This window comes from Furipterus horrens, unplaced genomic scaffold (genome assembly GCF_987537825.1).
Source record: "Furipterus horrens unplaced genomic scaffold, mFurHor1.1.pri manual_scaffold_6, whole genome shotgun sequence".
Classification (NCBI taxonomy): Eukaryota; Metazoa; Chordata; class Mammalia; order Chiroptera; family Furipteridae; genus Furipterus; species Furipterus horrens.
The window spans coordinates 49,373,018-49,395,123 of record NW_028327176.1 but is presented as its reverse complement, the minus strand read 5'-3'; the positions used below and the strand labels follow the sequence as shown (position 1 = coordinate 49,395,123).

General features: G+C 41.7%; 1 protein-coding gene across 2 annotated transcripts; it reads right to left on the bottom strand.

Moving 5' to 3' along the window:
* Positions 1–4,902: 4,902 nt before the first annotated feature.
* LOC150006130 (Golgi apparatus membrane protein TVP23 homolog B) lies at positions 4,903–21,962 on the bottom strand. 2 transcript variants are annotated; one of them, XM_090281438.1, is made up of 7 exons: positions 21,874–21,951; positions 20,118–20,200; positions 18,799–18,943; positions 13,916–14,005; positions 12,823–12,954; positions 7,106–7,234; positions 4,903–5,756 (listed from the first exon to the last, which is right to left on the bottom strand). In XM_090281438.1, exons 1-7 carry the CDS (start codon positions 21,883–21,885, stop codon positions 5,730–5,732), a joined length of 618 nt encoding a protein of 205 aa, XP_090137564.1. In that variant the 5' UTR covers positions 21,886–21,951; the 3' UTR covers positions 4,903–5,729. The 2 variants fall into 2 exon arrangements, with proteins under 2 accessions (XP_090137564.1, XP_090137565.1); XM_090281439.1 differs by lacking the exons at positions 18,799–18,943; positions 20,118–20,200 and having other exon boundaries at positions 21,874–21,962.
* Positions 21,963–22,106: the final 144 nt, after the last annotated feature.

Genomic DNA, 22,106 nt, shown 5'->3' with positions numbered 1-22,106 from the left:
AGCCTGAAAGTCCCAGCTCAGAGTGCCAGACAGTTGGGCTCCTGCTGAGAGCTCTCTTCCTGGCTTATAGACAGCCACCTTCTCTGTCTGTCCTCACATGGCTTTGCCTCGGTGTGTGCACTTGGAAAGAGAGATCCCTCTTTCCGTTTTTATGCCACCAATTCTTCAGATTAGGGCCTCACCCTATTACTTCATTTAACCATAATTACCTCCTAAAAGCCTCATCTCAAAATACAGGCACATTGGGGGCTTAGGGCCTCAACTTATGAATTGGGGGTTGGGGGAGGATACACAAGTCAGTCCTAGCAAGAATTCTACCACCCCCAGTCCTGTTTTACTAAACAAGTCTTTGAGTTCTGTACAAGTCTTCCTGCATCTCCTGCAAGTCCATCTCTGCCCTCGGTATTAGGGTATTAAGATGAGTGTTTGGTTGTTGCCAGGCTATTTATGTAGATAAATCAAAGGAAAGGGGAGAAAGACAGAATTCTAGGAGGCAGCATGGTGTGATCCTAGAGAAAGGAGAGAGGAAAAAAGATTAAGCAAGCATTCCAAGATGTTTTTAAATTCTCACCAAGTAGGAGGTGACACCATTTTCTTTCAAGTGGAGGGAGGTATAAAATCAGATGCTCAAGAAGGCTCCCAAAGGGAGTGCATTTGTATTGCAGCCTAATTCTCAGCTGGTGCTGTCACCATCTGCGTGGGTCCGCCGTCCAGTCTCTGTCTTTTGTCGGAGGGTTGTTGGGTCTCAGAAGGGTGCTTCCAGGGCTGGTCTTTCAGTGACCACGGGCAATCACAGATCCAACGTCACACACCCTTACCTAGCCCCAGCTTGAGAACCTTCGTGCTTCATCCCGGAGATACAGTTGCAAATAGCCTCAGGAGCTAGAATCAGGCGCCAACAGAAACCTAAAAACAAAGAGAGCATATGCACAGCACCGTGTCCTGCAAGGACCGCTCCTCAGCTCTTGGGGGTGGCAGCCCCGCACAGGGCCCCAGCAGGCAGGGACCATTGGTTGGTTCATCTTCATCGCCCGCTGCTCCACGCGGGGCCCAAAAAAGGTAATGAGTGATTTGAGAACAGTCTGCAGCCTGGCCCAGGTCTACCACTGACGACGGGACAAATATGTTCACTCTCTCATGGCTGTGAGAGGTGAGCACACCTCACTGAACGATTACTGAGTGCCACTTGGTGCCCAGCATTGGGCTGGGGAACAGAAAGGCAAACCAGAGCGCTAGGTTCCCCGCTGTCACGGGGCTTGCAGACGGCTGCAGGAGTGTGCCGGTTAGTTTTGTGTCGGCTTGGTAGGGCTACAGCACCCAGCTGTTTGCTCAAACAGTAAACAACTAGATGTCGCTGTGCAGGTACTTGGTGGACATGGTTAACATCTTCCACTGCTGACCTCACTAGAAGTGATTGCCCTGAAGTGGGTGAGTCTAATGTAATTAGTTAGAAGACATGAAGAGCAAAACTGATTGTCCCTGAGGAAAAAGAAGGGTGACTGGGAGACTGCAACATAAGCTCCAGCCAGGGTCCCAGCCTGCTGCTCCGCCCGACCAAACAGGGCCTGCCGGCTCCCACAATTGTATAGGCCAATTCCTTGAAAAAAATCGTTGCATATGTGTGCGTACATAATAGGTATGCATATACTTATATAACAAGATTTCAAGGAATATATCCTAATGATACATAGCTATAGGTATATAAATATTTCTCTCTCCTGCCGGTTCCCTCAAGAAGTCAGACTGATACAAGGAGACTCACAAACACGCAAGGAATCGCTAGGCAGCATGTGGTACTGGGCAGAGTAAGCCCACGTCACAATCTTGGAGCCATCGTGTACTAGATACACCATGACCTTGGCTCAATTCCTACATTCTCGAAGCCTCAGTTTCCCCATCAGTAAATGGAGACAGATGTCCCTCATAGGATTTTTGCAAGGGGTCAGAGGTTAAGTATCTTGCCCAAGGACACACAGCCATTAAGTATGAAGCCACGACTTACACTTGGGTTTGCCTCCCGCGCACGCACCCTTAATCCTCTGCCCGTCCGTCACCTGTCACCTTGCTCCTTGCACGTCAACTGTTTCCTCTTGAACACTTTTGCCATACACAAATCTATACATTGTTACAGTTCCGATTCTGCTCAAGAGATGCCTCTCAAATGTATACCTTTGGCCCAATCATCATGGAGAATTCCAGGTTTCCATCACACTCTGATACTTGGCAGTGACTACTGGCTTTAAATCGAACATATCTTAAATTCAGTCATCTTCTTCCCCCACTGTTGATTGACAAGTCCTGGCTTTGCATCGTTCTAGTTGTGTGACCCTGGGAAAGCTACTGTCCTTTAATCCTCAGAGTTCTCATTTGTTCGAAGGGGATGGGTGTGTTTGGTGGCGTGAGGAAGGCAGGCACACATCACAGATAGTTCCTACATCTCTTTGTGTCTGTGGTACCTATCTTGATGTCTGATACACTGTGTGTACGAATTATATTATTGTACTCATTCATTCAGCATCTATTCATTCATCAGCACTGATTTTAATTAACTGCACAACCGGAAACATGGATTTAGTCCTAATGCACTACCTGCAGGCGAATTTTCCAGGAAAACCATCATTTCCCATTAGACCAAGTCAGTAAGGTACAGCAATACAGCTGTTCCATTTATTTTATGCTGCTGTGCTGCCATCTAGTGGACAATGCACAATTTACAAGTATGAAGATTCCATAGTATAACTGAATTTCGGCAATCTGAAAAAGTATGACAGGATGTTTCAAATATAAAAGATTATAAATGAACGTTATAGCAAGTTGCCAGTTCATAATGTTATAATCTCTGACTTGTTCTAAGCTAAATAAAAAAGAATCCATATTGTTTCCTGTAACTGACTGCTTTGCTCTCTTTGAATTCTCCATGCCAGACTGGATGTCAATCCAATTTAGAAGTCACTTAACCAGGGGTTAGATTTTCCTGATGACCCTGCCTTTAACTAGCAAGTAATTCTATTTTGCTTTCTGAGTAATTTACCATTATCAATTACTTGCCATGTGCTTGGGACACTGCTGAATATTTCATATGGATTATCTATCTCGTTTAAGCCTTAAGAACCCCATCCCCCACCACCACCACTAAAGGGTAATCTTACTTATGACTCGCATCTTATTGCCTCATCAGTAGAAGTGGGACAAGTGGCTTGTTCAAAGTCAAACCCAGGATGCAGAACTGGATGCGTGACTCGAACACAAGTTCTTCATGATCACATCTTCCTACATACAACACCTCCAGCACTCTAAGAATGCTGTGAGGCTGAAACAAGCCGTATAAAGAACTTTTGGGAGAAAGCACAGTGTCTGAATGTTCATAGAACCATGTTAACACCACAAACAAGGATAAAATGCTTTATATTCTATTGAGACACCATTCACTTTACCAAAGTAGTCAGTCAAGATTGCTTTTTCTCAGTAGCAATGACCCCTCTCATTCCTGATTTTAGTAACTTCAGTCTTCATTTTTTCCCCTAGTCAGTTCCTTCCTTCTCTTCCCTTTGGGTTTACTTTGCTCTTCTTTTTCTACTTTCCTAAGGTGAAAGATCAGACTATTGATCTGAAATCTTTTTATTTATTTTTAAGACTACTTTTTAGAGTAGTTTTAGAATTCACAACACAATTGAGACTACCCATACACTCTCTACACACACAGCCTCCCCTACTAGGAACATCCCCCACATTGGCTGCAATCAATGAACCTGCTTTGACACATCATCGTCACACTAAGTCCACAGCTGACTGTAGAGCTCACTTGGTGCTGCACATTCTCTGGGTTTGGACAAATGTACAATGACATGTATCCACCATTGTAATATCACACAGAATATTTCCACTGCCCTAAAAGTTCTCTATGCTCCATTCTTCTCCCCACCCCAATTCTCAGCAACCAGTGATAGTTTTACTGTCTCCACAATTTTGCCTTTTCCAGAATGTCATCCCCTTGAAATCACACAGTGTGTAGCCTTTCCAGATTGGCTTCTTTCACTTACTAATACACATTTAAGGTTCCTCCATATCTTTTCATGGTTTGAGAGCTCATTTCTTTTTAGTGCTGAATAATACTCCCTTGTCTGGATGGACCACAGTTTATTCATTCACCCACTACAGGACATCTTGTTGCTTCCAATTTGAGGCAATTATGAGGAAAGCTGCTGTAAACATCCATGTGCAGGTTTTTGTGTGGACCTGAGTTTTATTTCACTTAAATAAATACCAAGGAGCCCTGATCAGTGTGGCTCAGTGGATTGGGCGTCGTACTGCAAAGTAAAGGGTCGCTGGTCCATTCCCAGACAGGGCACATGCCTGGGTCACGGGCCAGGTTCCTGCTTGGGGATGTGCAAGAGGCGACAGATTAACATTTTTCTCACACATCTTAAGAAAGAATGAAAAGACGTTAGAGACAAATGTTTCCTCTAGAAACAGTAATATACCCTGATGAGTCTTCTTGTAACCTGTGTTTCCTTGGGCGTCACTGAAGTTCCATTTCATCATCTGTACACAAGCCTCACACAAGTTTGTCATGAGTATCAAATGAGATTACACATGCCAAAATGCTTAGTAAACAGTAGTTTTATACAAATATAAAGTTATGCACCTTCAAAGTTATCACTCCCAATTAAATAAAACAGCTTTATAAATTTTTAACAATGTATAAATAATTGACAAAATAATCTGTTAAGACTCCAACAGTTTTAGAATACCTACAAGAGAATTTACAGATGTCTATAACAGTTTGTAACTGTTACATATATTGCTTTTTAAGAAATATCATTAATACAAATGCATGATTTACAATATCCCCACTATAGCAAGAAAAAAAATAGAGTCATAAAATAAAATATCTTTTAGGCATTTAAATGATTATTCTTACTATGACATAAGAATAATACTCTTTTCGTGGTAAAAGGAAGATTTCATTAGTCCAACGACCACTGAAGCTCTTCCAGGAATTCCAAGTAAAGTCCGGCTACCCTTTCCAAAAAATAAAGAGAACAGCAGCGATCTCTAGGTATCCCTTACACATAAAGTGTGAAAATTCATTTATACTAATTAGATCTAAATACATGCTTGTTACAAATAAAAATAAATAAAATTTTACAAACTACTTCACGCCACTGACCCAAATTTGGTTTCTATCTGCCATGAATGCCTAAGATAAGAAATTTCACCATGAATATATATTAAGTTGTAAAACTAATAATTATTTCTAACTTATACATAAGTCAAAGTGCTCACTCTTACCATGGAAGCAAAACTTTCTTCTGAAGATAATCTACAGAAATAATATACAAACACATAGTCTTGAAATGAGGTTAAGAACATCCTTCTACGTGCTATGGATCAAAATGCAAAGGTCTTCATTACGTATGTGCATGAACATACACACTTTTATCAAGTGTGATATATGGATATTATGTGACTGTGCATACATATATGTACACCACGAACCAAATTTTGACAATGTTTCGAGCAACATCATGTTTTCAGGTCCCAAATGCTAGAAATAAAAACTAAATATGGAAACCACTTTCCCTTTTTTTTAAAGTAAATTTTAAAATAAGAAAAACAAACCCAACACCCGTCTCTGAAATATATACTGAGTCCTAAAATGTTCAGAGTCGAGAATCTCTTCAGTTGTCCCCAATGTAACAGGACACATGGGCTTTCTCTTCCTCTCTTCAGGAAGTCTGATCATCTTCAGTATGCTGCAAAAGAGAAAGAACTCCTTAATAAAAAAATAAAATATTTTAAAAAGCTATTTTACTTAATGTACCAGACTTCAAAGCTCTAGGAAAATATTCTGTACTTGTAGGCACAACCAGCTACTACATTAACTTACATTCAATGGTCCAATTAGGTTAAAAATTACAAACACGTTGGAGAAGCAAATCCACGGATCCACTCAGACGTCAGCAAGCCAGCCTCACTGTAGCAGAGCATCACTGGGTGCCATTAAGTCCGCTAACCCCACCCATGTCATCTCAGGCTCAGCCTCCACTTTCACCTGCATTCAAAGTCCACCCGACTTCAGAAACACTGGAAATCCCAAGGAAAAGGCCCTCTTAAGCACACACTTGACAATTACCCGAAGGTGAACCACAGCAGAGGTATGCTGGGGCCGTGCCAAAACTCTCTGGAGGAGAATCATGTCCCTACAAGAAAATTCCCCTTCTCTACTTTTTTATACAAGAGAAAATGTATAGAAGAATGAAAAGAACAATGAATCTCAAGAGAGGAGAGCTGGATTCAGCCCTAGCTTTGTACACTTATCAGCTGCATATTCTTGAGTAGGAACTTAATCTCTCAGGGATTTCATTTTCTAAACAGAATCCTTGGACGAGCAGCATCAGCACCTCTGGGGATAAGGAAATTATGAGACCCCCACCTAGATCAACTGAAGGAGGAGGAACCTTGGAGGTGTGCCCCAACAATCCGTTCTAGTCTCTGGGTGACTCTGACACACATTCAGGTGTGAGCGCCGCTGCCCAGCCCAGCGCTACTTGCCTAGCCGACTACAAGATGACCAAGGCCTGCTCACTTTTCTCAAGAGACTGAACATGTACTATTTACCTCACTGGAAACCCTGACTTAAATGGTCATATTGGGGAACTGTAATAAAACCTGTGTGTTCTAAAAAAGAAATCTGAGTGCTTAAAAACAAAGTTTAATTACAGTCTTATTTGTTTCTACTCCTGCTTCCTATAAAATCCCTAAAACCACACAACAGCATTCTTCCAAACTTTTAGAGCCACCAGAATTAATGGAAAGCAACTGAACTTAAGATACTTTAAAAAAAAATAAGTTATTATCAATGACACTTTATCTCTCTGGTTTTAAAATAATTTCAGATCACTGACAATACATTTCTGGAATGTCCTAAAAGCCTCCAAAAAAGCAATTAAAATAACTTTATCATTATCATCTCATACTTAAATAAATATGTGCCTTAAAAAACTTTATGTATTTCATAAAAATTAAACTCTATAAGAGTTAGAAATCACCGCATTAGTCAACAACTACATCAAATTCATCCTCACATCCAGAAAACACTTACTTGTCTTAAAAACTGCTTTCCAAGATAAGATGTAGCCATGCTGGTCAGATTCTTTCTGTTGCCCACTTTGCACCTGATGTAGCCATACAGGTTGGCACCTTGTAGTACCACGCCCATGGTCACCACTGCCTGGGAAAGAGAAAAACGATCAACAATTACTGGCCTAGAATTAACCTTTCTCTATGCCATAAATGAGACCAGGCAGTGTCACGGGAACAAGAAAAGGAAGCTCTACAAAGTGCGGGTTGCTCCAATAAGACCGCTTCACCGGCCAGAACAGGCCCGTCCCACATACACGCTGCACAAGGGGCCACATCGCCCGCCTAGCAGACACTTAGTCAGTACGGATGCTTTATGAGGGCGCCGTGCTAGCCCCTGGGAATGCAGAGGGGCGGGGGGACTGTTCTCTCTCCATTTTCCATGGGTCTGTGTATAAAGATATAAGAAAAGTAAATGAGACTCAGAAGAGGCTCAACTGTTAATTACTCCTTTAAGAATTAATTATAAAATAATGCCCAAGAAATAGCTCAAGTTAAGTAAACTGAGAGCATGCGGAGATGAATCTCTGCTCTCTGCTAACCTGTGTGTCTCAGCTGGCCGCCAGGAGAGCAAGCCTGTGCCTCTGGGCAGCGATGCGCACGTGTGCGGCTGCGAGACAGAGGGGTGGAGGGGGTGCAGCGCCAGGAGGAGCTGCGCCTCGGCGGGGCAGTTTCCTGGTGGCCACATTAGGGGTCCTACAGATGACCCCAGTAAGATCACAAAGGACTGAGAATAAAAACTCAAACCTACTCTTAAATGTTAAAGGAAATGACGTTAATTAGGGCAACCTGAGGGGATCGCACAGTTAAATATTCTAGAATGAGCTGGCAAATTTTCCTGGGAAGGGCCAGACCATAAACGCTCCAGGCTGTGTGGGCCACAGGGTCTCTGCTACAACCACTCAACCCTGCCCTTCCAGCCCCGAAGCAGCCACAGACCATGTGTAAACAAGCAGGCAAGGCTGTCCCGATAAAAATGTACAAACACCGGTGTGGCGCTGAATCTGGCCTGCAGGCCGTAGTGTGCCAACACGTTCTTGAAAACACCAAGTCATCAATTTATCTGCTAGTAAAAGGAACACCTGGGAAATGTTTACATCTTTAGAAAGTAAGACACCTAAAGAGAACGTCCCTTTCCAACCCAGACTTACTCGCCTGGACAAGCTGGACAGGTGATTTTAAGCAAGTGAGAGAACGTCAGTTCTAATGAAGGAATAGGTTCAAAGCTTTAGTAAAGAAAGTATATAGTTATGCTTTCTGTTTTAAATTTATGTTTCACAGAAATAAACATGTTAGAATTATGTAAGGTTGCTAGTCACCTAAATAAACATAAAATTATGTTTTTCTTTAAATAAGTTTCCTTGGACTTCCCATGCTTCTCAAACTGGGACACCCCTGGGTACGTGTGACCCACAGGCCACGGCTCCTAAGCTCGCAGACGACTGGCTAGGAGTGCTGCCGAGGCATCGGCGCTGTCCAGCGGCAGCTGATTTGAAACTGTATTTAGGAGTTAAAACAAGCAGACTATTTGCTTACAATGGTGTAAACCAGAGAAAGCCAGATATCAAGATCTCCCTCCCGCTAAGATATAAATAGCAAAAGCGCTTTTTAAAGGCAAATAAGCTGGTACTAATAAATACAAAAAGGGCTGGCTGTCAGAGAGAGCCCGCTCGGTGTTGCTCTGTATAGCCCCTAACTGTCCAAGAAGCTCTAAGAAAGAAATTTACTAACCACCACCCCTAACAACTTAGAGGCAAAAGGCCAGAGGATACAGAAAACCCGAAGAAAAAATGCAGAAACAGATGTGAGAGCAGAAGCCCCTTCCAACCAATAAAAACCCAACAGAGGCAGGAAAATGCCAGCAGCTTGACATGTGATGCCCTCCCCCCTCCAGGGAGGGGGAGCAGGGACGGAGGAGGAGAAGCAGCACGGAAGTACCACCAGTCATCAGCCGGTGCCCTTCAGAGAGCACAGTGGCAAGAAACTCATGAAGAGCCTGGGTGATGCCATCTCCCGCCCTGTGGCCCTAACGTGAGCGCAAACCACTGTCACATGGCCTTTGCCGGCTGTCTTAGGGAAGCGGAGCCACTGCTACAGAAAGACTGGGCTTTTTAGTTTGCGGTAGCCCCACCTGTTTCTCTTTTCTTTATTTCCATCGTTTCAGGAGATGTATCAGCAAAAATAATGCTCTGATGGCTGTCTGAGATTTTACTGTCTGTTTTCTTCTAGGATTTTTATGGTTTCAGGATTTACACTGATGTCTTTTATCTATTTTGAGTTTACTCTTGTTACTGGTGTAGGTGATCTAGTTTCCTTTTTCTGCATGTATTTGTTCCATTTTTCTAAACGTTTATTGAAGAGATACCAATTTGAAAGAATATATACACTATGTTCACAGCAGCATTATTTACAATAACCAAGATCTGGAAACAGCCCAAGTGCCCATCAGGAGATGAGCAGATAAAAAAGTTGTGGTGCATTCACACAATAGAATACTATACAGCCATAAAAAAAGGAAAGTTTCCCTTTTACAGTAGCATGGTTGAATCTGGAGATTATTATGCTAAGTAAGCCAGTCAGAGAAGACAAATACAATATGGTCTCACTTATATGTAGAATCTAATGAACAAAATTAACTGACAAAACAGAAACAGAGGCATGGATACATGGAACAGACTGGAGGGGAGGGGAGAGGAGAGAGACTCGATGAATGAAAGTGGTGAAGAGATTAGCCAAAGACACATATACATGCATGACCCATGGACAGAGACAGCAGTGTGGTGATGGACAGAGGGAATGGGGAGCTGGGGCTGGGAGCAAAGGGAGGAAAATGGGGACATCGGCAACCGTGTCAACAATAAAAATAAAGGAGAAAAATAAGAAAGACTGGGCTGACCTTCCCAGATGGACAGTAAAGCTCCAGCCCAAAGGAGCCCGCTATTCTCTCCCTTGCACGCTCCACTCTTACCTTGTATCATTATCTTTCTAGACACCTTGCTCTCTCATTTACTGTGTGCTCACATTATCCTCCACTGAGAACATAAGCTCTATCAGGGCAGTCACCTTATTTATCCAGCCCTTAACAGTATCTCCAGTGCCAAGAACAGGTCTGGCATATAGAAGACTCTTAAAAATATCTGCTAAGTAAATAAACAGAAGAAAACCAAGAAGTCGAAGCAATTAAAGATGGTAGATAAGAACAGATAAAAGTGATCCAACAGAGATAATACCTCAGAATCAGAGAGACCAAAAAATAGAACATAAATTTAAAGACTTGACAGAACACAATTTTCCTGATTCAAAGCAGAACCTGTGCCTGCATATTAGAGGCACACAGCTTCCAGAAAAACCAATATAGAATGACAAACATGAAGACATTTTGGTACAATTTTAAAACCTCAAGAATAATTTAAAAATTATTTGTCTAGGGAAAAAAATGATTCACTCACTTACATGGAGGTTAAGTAAGACTCAGATTTCTCTGCAAAATTCAATCTAAGAAAATAATGAAGTAATGTCTCCTAAATGACAAGAACCTGTGACCCAAGAATATTCATCTAGCCAAGTTGTCATTCAAGAATAAAATCAATAGACTCATTCTTAAACATGACAGAGCCAAAGGAAAACAACACCTATACATTTTTGGGAAAAAATCACCCAACAATGAAATTTAGCTAACCATACAGGAGGTAAAAGGGAAAGCTGCAATAAAAAGATCGAATCAATGTATTTAAAAATACTGTAGATCAAAGACTGAACAGCCAGTCAGAAATGTCATTCAAAAGGTAATTGTTCCAAACCTTAACAACAAGAATAACACTGGAACAAACAAAACTCAGGCGACAGAAAGGGAGTATTTCATTTCCTTTCTAAATAAAGCCTGTTAAGTAAATAAACAGCTTTAAGTGTACTAGGTTAAGTAACTAAAATAAGACTATGTAATCAAGATTTTGGAAGTCAAAAGTTATACACAGATTTTCAAATGCATTGGGGGGTCAGCACCCTTAACTCCCATGTTGTTCAAGGGTCAACTGTATAATCAACAAAAATACAGAGGTGGAAGCAGGGAGGAAACGTGCAAGAACCCTTGAGTGTTAACTTGACCATCTCCATACCATAGCAGGAAATCAATGGCTATTAAATACATTTCCTAATTCATGAAAGAAGGTATGATAGAAACATATAATACAGATAAATACTAGAGAAACTAAAAGTAAACAATAAACCTTCCAAACTGCAAAAAAGAAAGTGTTTATGTGTATGTACACACAAAGAAAAAGAGAACCTATATAGCAAAACGGGGACAAGAAAATAATAAAAAATGGGGGGAAAAAAAAACATAAGTAAAGCCAAAATATATCTGCTATCAATAGTTAAATGAGACAAAGTTAACTATTAAAAGAACAAGACTCACAGTTTGGGGCAAGTAACAGATCACGTTTTTGAAAGATGGTAGCAACAGTATCTCCTGTTTCACATGCTCTTCTGGACCTTCTTTAACCCCTCTCCCCATCAAGGTGGAAAGCCGAATTCCCATTCTCTTGAATATGAATAGGTGGCAAAGTGATGCTGTGACTTCTGAGGCTAGGTGGTTATTATGGGCTGAATCACGTCCCCTAAAAGTGCGTACGTTGAACTCCTTACCCCAGTACCCCCAATGTGATTATATTTACAGATGGGGTCTTTAAAGAGGTAATTAAAATAAGATGAGGTCACCAGTGCGGGCCCTAATCCAATATGACTGATGGCCATATACGCAGAGGAAAAGAGAACACAGACACGTGCAAAGGGAAGACCATGTGAGGACAAAGGGAGAAGATGACCATCTACAAGCCAAGGAAAGAGGCCTCAGAAGAAACTACCCTGCCTACATCTGAAGGCAAATATCACCCAAAGCTCTGGACAGGCTTCCAGGCTCTAGAACTGTAAGGAAATAAGTGTTGCCTAAGCTGCCCAGTCTGCAGTACGTTGTTATGGTAACCCGAGCACACTCATTCAGGTGTAAAGGGTAACTCAGACTGTGAGCTGGAATTCTCTTAATTGGAGCTTGACCCTCCAGTAAGCAGCCTAACGGCCATGGGGCCACCAGGTTATGAGAAAGCCCAGGCCGTATGTCCAGGCCGCACGGGCGGCCACGGGACTCATGCAGAGGAGACACCTTACAGGTCCCAGCCACACCAGCCACAGCTGCTGGCCAAATGCAACTATGAAGGATCCCCAGCCAGAGCTTCCAGACAAGCCCTTTACGATGACTGCTGATGTTTTAGGACACTAAGTTTTGAGATTTACTATATATGCAATAGATAGCCAGAAAAGGTTAGCAACCAGTATTTTCAAGAAGACTACTCTGTTAGTTACAAATTAAGCTAAACATGCTTGTTTGGAGTTTACTGAACATCCTCATCCAACAGGATAATAATCTGATAAACATGGTCATCTCTATATAAGGGGATTCAATTAAAATTCTGCTAGGCACCTGCAGAATTGGTGAAATGGGATCTTTAACAGGACTCTGCTCACCAATATTTAAAAAGTAGACCTAGTAAATCAATCGTGGGAAATACATGATCAAGCTGCCTATTCCACTTAGGTCCCTAGTGTTAATCTACATGGCTGCTTACTATGATCGTCCCTTAGGCATCTTAATGGATTATTCACTAGTTCTGCCCTGATACTCACCAGCCACTTCACTCTGAAGGAGAAGAGAGCACTGAAGGCAAATATCACCCAAAGCACTGGACAGGCAATAAGTCCTAACCAGAAGATTCTCGATTCAGCCTCTGAAACAGTTTTATTCTCTTGAGAAGATACCTGTAGAAGAACATGAATTTAATAATCAATATTTTGTGATATTCACTAGTAAGAAGTTTAACATTTTTGATGAAAAACATCTTACCCTCAAATTCAAATAAATTAACACAGATAACCCAAGTCCTAAGTCACAAACCCCCACCTCCACCTCCAACACCCCAAAAAACAGTAGATCTACCACTACTGTAATTTTAGGAACTGGTTTTAATATACTTTGTTTTAAATCAAGAATTTTGCAGTTTCAGGGCAGAGCAGACAGTTTAAGGATGGTTTGATAGGCTTCTATTCAATTCTTCTTACATTTATACTGTTTATTCATAGGGAAGGATCAAGGAAATCAAGTCTCTACTCATCCTAAAAGGTCAAGTCAGGGTCCAGTAAAAAAAAAAAAAAAAAAAAAAAATGGAATTAAGGGATTCTGGACAGTGACCACAGTATCTTAGGAATTTAAGGGTAGTAAGTTGTTTATTCAGTAGATTTTATAACACAAAGGAACGCAGGCTCACTGAGCACACTGCTGCTTTCTGAGAAATACCTGTCAAGGCATTCTAAGCAGAAGGTCAGCAATTTCATTGGAACTGTCTCCAAGAATTTTGTCCTCTGCCACCCAAACCGATTGCCACAGGAAAACAATGTTCACCATAGATAAGCAAACCACCAAAACAGACCAGAGCCCCCTAGGGCCCCTGAAGGTCCGACTTCAAGAACAGATTGCTCTGATCAATTCAGACTGCAATCTTTCTATTTCTTTTTCCTGCCTTCTTCCTATACACACATTGTTTCTGGTCTGAACTAGTCAGAAAAATGTAATTAGTTGTAGAAGGCTGTCTGGTTTAGTGTTGGCATGTCAAATGTTTGGGGTAGTACTTTTAATCTTAAATACTTCATCTATAAATATTAAAATGTAATCTATACCTAACTTAATGAATGACACTCAAAAAACAGGGAGGGGGGAGTTTACCTTCCTGGACTCAAACACCCAGTGACTTTTTCCATCTTCGTCAATGTGATTCCACCAACGCAGGCCAACCATTAATCTACCTGTGACATTCTGGTAAAGATTAATACACACACATGAATTTTAAAAACATTATCTGAAGATCTACCATAAGGTCATATCTTAGTGTAACCTCTCACAAACAAAACAGCATCAGCGTTACCGCCATAACATTCAGTTTTATACTGTGACATACCAGGCCTGGACAAAAGAATAAACAAAATGGCAATGGCAGGGTCAGCAGGGGTGGAGGTGACAGAGCAGGCCTCTCCAGAAACATTACCCGCCCCTTTTCCCTCATGAACTCTTGTCCTTTCTCCGGCTCCCTACCGTGTTCCGAGACCCCTTGCTCTTTAGCTACTCTCACCTATTTTTCCTATATATCCTGACTGGAGCTACATATATTTTACAGCTGAATATCGCTAAAAATGGTTGTCACGGACTGAATGTTTATGTGTCCCCAAAGTTTATATGTTGAAGCTCTACCCACCGCCATGTAAAATTAGGATCAGATGAGGTCATAAGAGAGGAGCCCTCCTAAATGGGATTAGCATCCTTGTAAGAATCAAGAGAGAGCTTTCGCCCTCTCTCTGCTCTCCACCAGGTGAGGATACAGCAGAGGCCAGGGTCTCAGGAGGGGGGTCCCCACCAGAAGTAACCATGCTGGCACCCTGACCTTAGATTTCCAGCCCACAGAACTTGGGAAATAAAGTCCTGTAGTTTATAAGCCACCAGTCTACTACAGTAGTGTGCTGCATTACCGAACATGCTAAGTACTGTGAGGGGGGAGCGTGGGCCTTAGTAGTCTAACAGGGAAATACGATCTAGTCAGGAATCAGAAAATGTCTCCGAGGAATCGACATTTGGAATGAAATTTAAAGGACAAGTAGGAATCAATAATGCAAGAAATTTTTAATCAGCGGTGTTCACTAATAGATTCAGGGGTTCTGTGAACTTGGATGGGGAAAAGTGTGTCTTCATTTTCACTAACTTCTGGCTAAAATTTAGTTTACCTTTAAATTACGAATGTAGACAGTTAACCACAGCAGAATTAACAGTACCTGTGGTTTTGTCACAATAAAAAACACAGTTTTTCATATTGTACTGGACTTGTTGCAGATATCACAAAATACTGTTTATGCTCATCACTGCTTTCAAAGTCATTACACCCGCTCCTAGATCCCGCTATTGAATGCCTGAATAAAGTACATCTACTAAATTAGAAATTTGCCTTTTTAATGTTTTCATATTTCAATATAACTTAGTGATACTTAATCTTAATGTATTTTATGTATTTAAAAACACTACTGATAGCACAAGAGGAATCCACGGCACAAAAAAGATTAGGAATCCCTGAGTTCAGGCAATGTGTAAATGGAAATATGACAGGTACGTAAGCAGGCACAGAAGCCCTTAGGAAGAAAGTCAAATCTATGGGTTTACGGGACTTGGTGATTACTTGACATGGGGTACAAAGAAAACAATCCATATATTTTTGGTTTTCTCTTGTGAAAAAAACAACTTGATTCAAGGCCCTATGAAAGGGAACGTGGTGGAAGAGCAGCATTTGGGGGGCTGGAAGAGGACAAGGAATATTTCACACATGTTGAATCTGAGGTGCTCTCAGAAAGCCAAGTGAAAACACCAAGAAGACAGGCGGACAGGTGTGGAGCAGCAAGGACAACCCTGACCCGGAGATACGGATCTGGGAGTCAGCCTGGCTTTAAGATAAGCAGCTGAACTCAGAGGCGCAGATGACAGTGCTTTGGAAAAGAACAGAGAACAAAAGGAGGAGCCTTCGAGACTGATTAACTTTGTAGAAATGCTAACATTTATGGGCTAAGTAAAAGAGAAGAGCTGGCAAAGAACGAGACCCCCCAGAGGTCTATTTATTGGCATTTTCAAATAACGGCTCTTAAGACTATTTCGTCCTCCATTTTCCCATTTTCCAATTCTTTACTTTCCACTTTTACCAATGTGAGTTTATTTTCCTAATTTCTCTCAAGCTTACTGCTTTTGTTTTAAAGCTTCTGGACCTGCCCTGGCTGCTTGGCTCAGTTGGTTGGAGTATTGTCCCGTACACCAGGTTCCATACCTTGTCAGGGCACATACCTAGGTTGTGGGTTCGATCCCCAGTAAGGACGTGTACAGGAGGCAACCGATCAATGTCTGTCTCTCTCCCTCCCTCCCTATCTAAAATCAATAAACATATACTCAGCTGAAAATTAAAAACAAAATTTAATTTATAAAAAACTTCTTGACCTCTATTTAATAAAAGCCTTTAGTCTATTTTTTTCCCTCTGAATTCAGCTTCAGACACATTCTACATTGCGTGCAGATGATCACTGTCATTACGTATCAATAAGCTATTATTTATAGTTTTTAAATGTCATTTGGTATAATAATCGATATTATCTGTGGTTTTTGTTTCCTTTTTAAGCCAAGGTATTTCGCAGGTTGGCTTTTTAAAATTCCAGTATTCACAACCATTTTTAATTAATTTCTAGTTTTGTTGCACTGGGCTAGAAAATGTAGCTACTCTGAGCAATTTATTTCAATTTTCTTTGTAGTGACATCTAATTAATTTTTGCAAATGTTGCACAGAAACTGAACTGTCATTAAATTATCCTTGTACATAAAAAGTTCCAAATACTGCTATTAAATTGACCTTGTTATTTCATTCAGATCCTTTAGACCTTCCTTATTTTTTGTTGCTTCGATCAGAGACAGTGTCTTCTTAGACCTCATCACAATGTTCCCTCCATTGCTTCTAATGTTTCTAAGTTTTTTACTAGACAGTTTGACGTAATGTCATTCTGTGGATAAGCCTCACTGTGATTTATAAAATGACTTTTTTGTTCCAATGAATGCTGTCTTGCTCCCTTTTCTATTTTGTCTAATGATAATATTCTAATGCCAACTTTACTTTTGTTTGAAGTGGTCTGATGTTATCTTTGCCTTTTATACTTTTTCTAATGTCATGATTTTAGTTAGAACTTTTTGGTTGGACTTTTGATTTCTGACCCCATCTTTAATAAGAGAGTTTAATCAAATTACATTTACTATTATAACTAATTTGCTACCACTTCCATCAGTCACCTTGTATTATGCCTTTATAAGCTATGTTTTAGTTGCTCTTACCTTCTCTAATGTCATGGAAGATACACAATTTATTTTAAGTTTTACTAATAGTTACCATTGTATTTTTAAAACTATTATTAAACCTTTTTTACTCTGTCAGAGTAAGGAATAAAACAAAAGCACCATATAGGCTCTAACAGTTCAATTTTTTAAAAGATTTTAATTTTTTCTTTTTAAAACTATTTTACTTTTTAATGATTCTATCTCTTCTTTTGACAATTATATAGAGATTCATAATAATTATGACACAGGTATGTCCTTACTAGGTTTGGAACCCTGCCTACCCCCTTCCTCAAGTTCACTTAACAATTTCCCCATCTTGACTTTTTAATTGCGCTTCACATAGGAATGGTTTGGATAGTTGTCTTTGCCACAGATAAAAGGGTGACATTTTTAAGCCCTCATTTAAAAAAAAGAAAAAAAAGCACTCGTCAGAAAACATACTTTTTGGCCACATTTTAAAAACCCTAAACCCAGAAGGATTAATTATAAGAATTTGGAAATCACAAAAAAGAACTGAGTGAAGGCCATGTTCTATGTGCTAAACAGAAATTACGCAAAGAAAAAGGAACATTCCTCAAAGACAAAATTGTGACCAGGATACAGTAAACACTTCAGAGCATAAAGCAACAGAAGAAATTCAAACAAAAACAAGCCAAAGAAGAAATGTACAAAGAAAAGCCTAAAGAAAACAGACTTGCGCAATCTTCCTTCTCAGCATCTTGTGGCCTATGGAAACTGGCGACCAGCAGGCCAGTCACCTCTGATACCTGTAAGAATCAAAAGGTCTAAAACGGCTGGGTTGGTGGGTGTGACCAGACTTGTAACATCTTACAGGCCCTTGAATCGATATACATCTCTCTGAAATTACAAAATTAGCTTTTGCTTTTTTTCTCCTTTGATTCTTCCCCTACCATTTTGCTATGAAAATTTCCAAAGACACAGACAAGTCTAGTTTTACAGTGAACACACAGGGTCTTCAGTTAATATTTTAAAAGTTACTATATCACATATCCATCTATCTATGTACTTATCCATCTGTCCATCCCTCTACCATTGCCTCTGAGTTTGAAACCGTTTCTTAATGCTCCTCTCTAGCCTCTACAACAAGATTTCTCAACTTTAGCACTACTGACATTTTGGGCTAGATAATTCTTTGTTGTGGGAACTATCCAATCTGTGCAGCTAAGATGTTCAGAAGCATCTCTGGCCTCTACCCACTAGCTGTTTCAAATAGCACACTTTCCCCACCTCGGTTGTGATAACCAGAAAGTCTTCATACAGTGACATATGTGCCTGGGGCGCAAAACTGGCCCTGGTTGAGAAGTACTGCCCTAGAGCCTTCACAAAGGATGGGTACTCCTAAAGTATTTGTGAACAAACTATCCTGGGGTCTTCCGGGAAATCATACATGGGACAGCTGGAGGTGACCCTGAAGCAAAACTGGTGACCTGGATTAGAAACAGTATGTAGGGTCTGCAGCTTCTAGTCACATTTATTTGTATAATTTTAAAGCTGATGTAGGCTGGCATAAGGCACAGGCAAGTGAGTAGAATAACCTACATGTGATCTGATACACCTGGCCCTTTAACAAAAAGATAGTTTAATGCAAATCCAAATGCTAAGTTTCATTTTCTTTTTTACTGTTCATATACCATTCTATCTCATCATATTAAATGGTTTCAAATAAAAATAATGAAACCTACCTTGACTGCCCAAAAGTCACATGACAACAACAAGATAATCGTCACCATACAGGCAATAAAGCTGCTGCTGAACAATTCACAGAGAAGATAGACTACAATTGCACTGACTCGGAAGAATAAATGAAAAAATGATGCCACTGGATGTCTGAAAACCAAAACATAAAAAAAGAAATGCAATTACATTTCAGACAGGTACTGCGGATATAGATGAAAAATGCTTGAGCCATAGCATAACCACGCAGTTTGGTCAAAATAAAAGAGATGACTTGGAGAAGAAGAAACCACAGACCTCTCCTTTTTTTCCAAAGTCCCATTATTTGACCAAGCCCTGCCGTCACAGCAAATACACTATGTAAACATGACTTTAACACGTCATTGAACATAAACTTTTACAAAATATGTAAGAAGAAACTTTACCAAGCTTGGAGAAATAACAGAAACCATATTCTTAGGATTGTATCCTACTTTCATTATGTCCAAAAATCATGACAAAGGCCCTCAGAAATCACTTCAGGCATGAAGACAAAGTACCCATCAGGAAGAGCTGTTTTGGTTTTGGTTTTTTTTACAGAGATATTGAGATATAAGGCACACGACATTCAATTCACCCACTTCAAGTACATAATCCAATGGTTTCCTGTGTATTCACAGACTGTACAACCATCACCACAATCAACTTTAGAACTGTTTCATTACCCCGAAGGAAAATGTTCCCCATCTACCCCAACACCATCCCTTCTTCAGCCCTGGGCAACTGTTAATGTGCCTTTTGTCTCTATAGATTTGCCTATTCTGGACATTTCACATACATGAACTTGTATAATATGTGATCTTTGGTGACTGGCATCTCTCAGCATAACGTTTTCACGATTTAGGTAGAATTTGATGTCATTAAGTGCATTTCTTTCAGAAAGAACTAAATTTGGAATAAAAATGTTTGCCTTGATATTTTCATGGTAGTTTATACAAAAGATAAAATTTTGAAATTTGCACAATAAATCAAAATGCCATGATGCATCTACAGAAACCATCTAAAGAAATGGTGCATTCTTAGTAAACCAGAGCTAGAATTAACGCACCAGTGTTCACTTAATTGTATTTGCAGATTTGGAAAACTCAGTGTTGTATAAAATTCCACATGCCAGTTATTCCCAAAGGAAATACAAAACACCATTTTTGACCAGACTAAAGATCATACCAGTGATGTACAATATCCGCAAGTACATCACAACCACCTGCCTTGAACCCCATCAGCTGCACCAGTCTGCAGACAGAGCAGCTCTGGACAATAACACAACTCTTAAATGTTATCTTCATACCTGATTTTGGATTTTCTGGGCCTATTAGCTGTTTCCTCTTCTGCATCAAAGAGTGCAACATCTTCACTGTCATCATTACTGTCCTAATAAGAAAATAAAATATCCATGAAGCACAATGGATTCACTATGTGCGTGCCAACTGCATGCAAGACAACATGCACGTCAGGATGGAAGGCAAGACGGAGACCTGGTCTAGCCATCTGCAATTCACAACTAGGAAGAGGGTCTGTGCAGTTCCTTCAGCCCCATCCCAGTCATCTGGCAAAACCCCCACGTGGAGAAGCTTCCAGAAGGAGTTTATCAGCTGGGCCTTGACAGAACAGCAGGCCTCCTGCTCATTGAAGCCCCTCGACAGGGTGCATTTTCAAAGGTACACGAGTGAGAATACACACGCATGTACAGGGAAAGGCCAAGGAACCCACAGAGCAAGTGAAAAGGGGAAGAAGGGAAGTAGGAACTAGAGCTAGAAAGGTAAGATGAATTCAGATCCACGAGACAGTGCTTCTCAACCTTGGCTGCAGGCTGGAATGACGTGGGGTGCTTTAAAAATAAATAAATAAATAAATAAATAAATAAATAAATAAATAAATAAATAACCAGAACAAACCCGACACCTGGGTCCTACCCTGAGGTTCAGGTGTCATTGGTCTGGGCAGTGGTCAAGGCATAAGGATTTTTCAAAGCCCTCCAGATGATGGCGACATACAGCCAAGACTGGTATCTACTGTGTGACACTCCCGATCCAGAGTCCAATCTCCATGAGACCTTTCCACACTCGGTCATATCATCCCCCTATTAAAACCCACAGCGCTTTGGCGGAAAAAACTCTCCTGTCCCAACAGGGCCACTGCCCACCTCTGTGACCTTGCTCCCGCCATCCCCCTGCATCATGCTTCCTCTTCCTCCACCAGAGAAGTCCAAGTTCTAATCCCTGGGCGTTATGAATATGTACATTTTCTTGACAAAACGAATTTTGCAGAAGTGATTCATGATATTGAGATGGGGGCCATCCAGGTGGCCCCAATGACGTAATTACAATGATCCTCACAAGAGACACGCAGGCGGGTCAGCGCCAGAGGAGGTGACAAGGCGAGGAAAGCAGAGGTCACAGGGTGAAGGCAGAAAGTGGCCGCTGCGTTTCTCCCAGGTCATCGGTGACCTCAGCTACAGCAGCTTCAGTGTGGCCGGGCCTGGAACACTGCCTGGGCCACGAAAATCCCTCCGATGGGGAAAAATCACCTATGATCAAATAAGCGAAAGAGCACTTTATAGTAATCTTTTTGTAATAGGAAGAGATTATCTACTTATTCCTCCTAGTCTCTGGTTGTAAAGCTGTGGACTGGAAACGTGCGGCGCCTCCCGTTACTGCAGGATCGCAGCGCGCACCTACGGGTCAGGCCGCTCCCCAAGGACAGCTGAGAAGACCACCGCCACCTCCCACGACAGCGTCTCAGCAGGCCGGCACCGGGGTGACCCAGCGCTCCGCGCTCGTCCACAATGCACTTTTCCACACCGACGTCTCTGGCCCCTGGGCCCCCTGGGCCACCTGGGCCACCGTCCACTAGAGGCTCCGGGGCGCCCAGCCGCGTCCCCGGACAAAGGCCCGCGGCCCTCCGCCCACCGCGCTCCTCCCCCCACTACGGCAGCAAGCCGGGACGCAGACACGACGGCCCCGGGATGCCCCGCTGGCGCCCCACCCACCTTCCAGGCCGAGCCCCAGGGATCGCAGCCCTCAGAACGCATCGCCGCAACTCACCTGCGGCAACATCGTGGCCCCGCGCCAGCACCACTTCCAGGAGTCACGTCAGGCCAGGGGTAGCCAAGTACAGGTGCATCCGGTTCCCACTTCCGCTTCTAGGCGCCTCCAGGGAGGAACGTAACGGGGCGGGGCGAGCGTGGGGGCGGGGCGGGGCGAGCGTGGGGGCGGGGCGGGGCGCCCGAGAACGAGAGAGAGAGAGAGAGAGAGAGAGAGAGAGAGAGAGAGAGAGA

Excerpts from the sequence above, each read along its gene's own strand:
- LOC150006130 (XM_090281438.1), bottom strand. Across the intron at positions 18,944-20,117 it reads CCCAGAAAATCCAAAATCAG|ACATCCAGTGGCATCATTTT; the intron begins GTATGAAGATAA and ends TTTGGTTTTCAG. Across the intron at positions 12,955-13,915 it reads GGGTGTTTGAGTCCAGGAAG|GTATCTTCTCAAGAGAATAA; the intron begins GTAAACTCCCCC and ends GTTCTTCTACAG.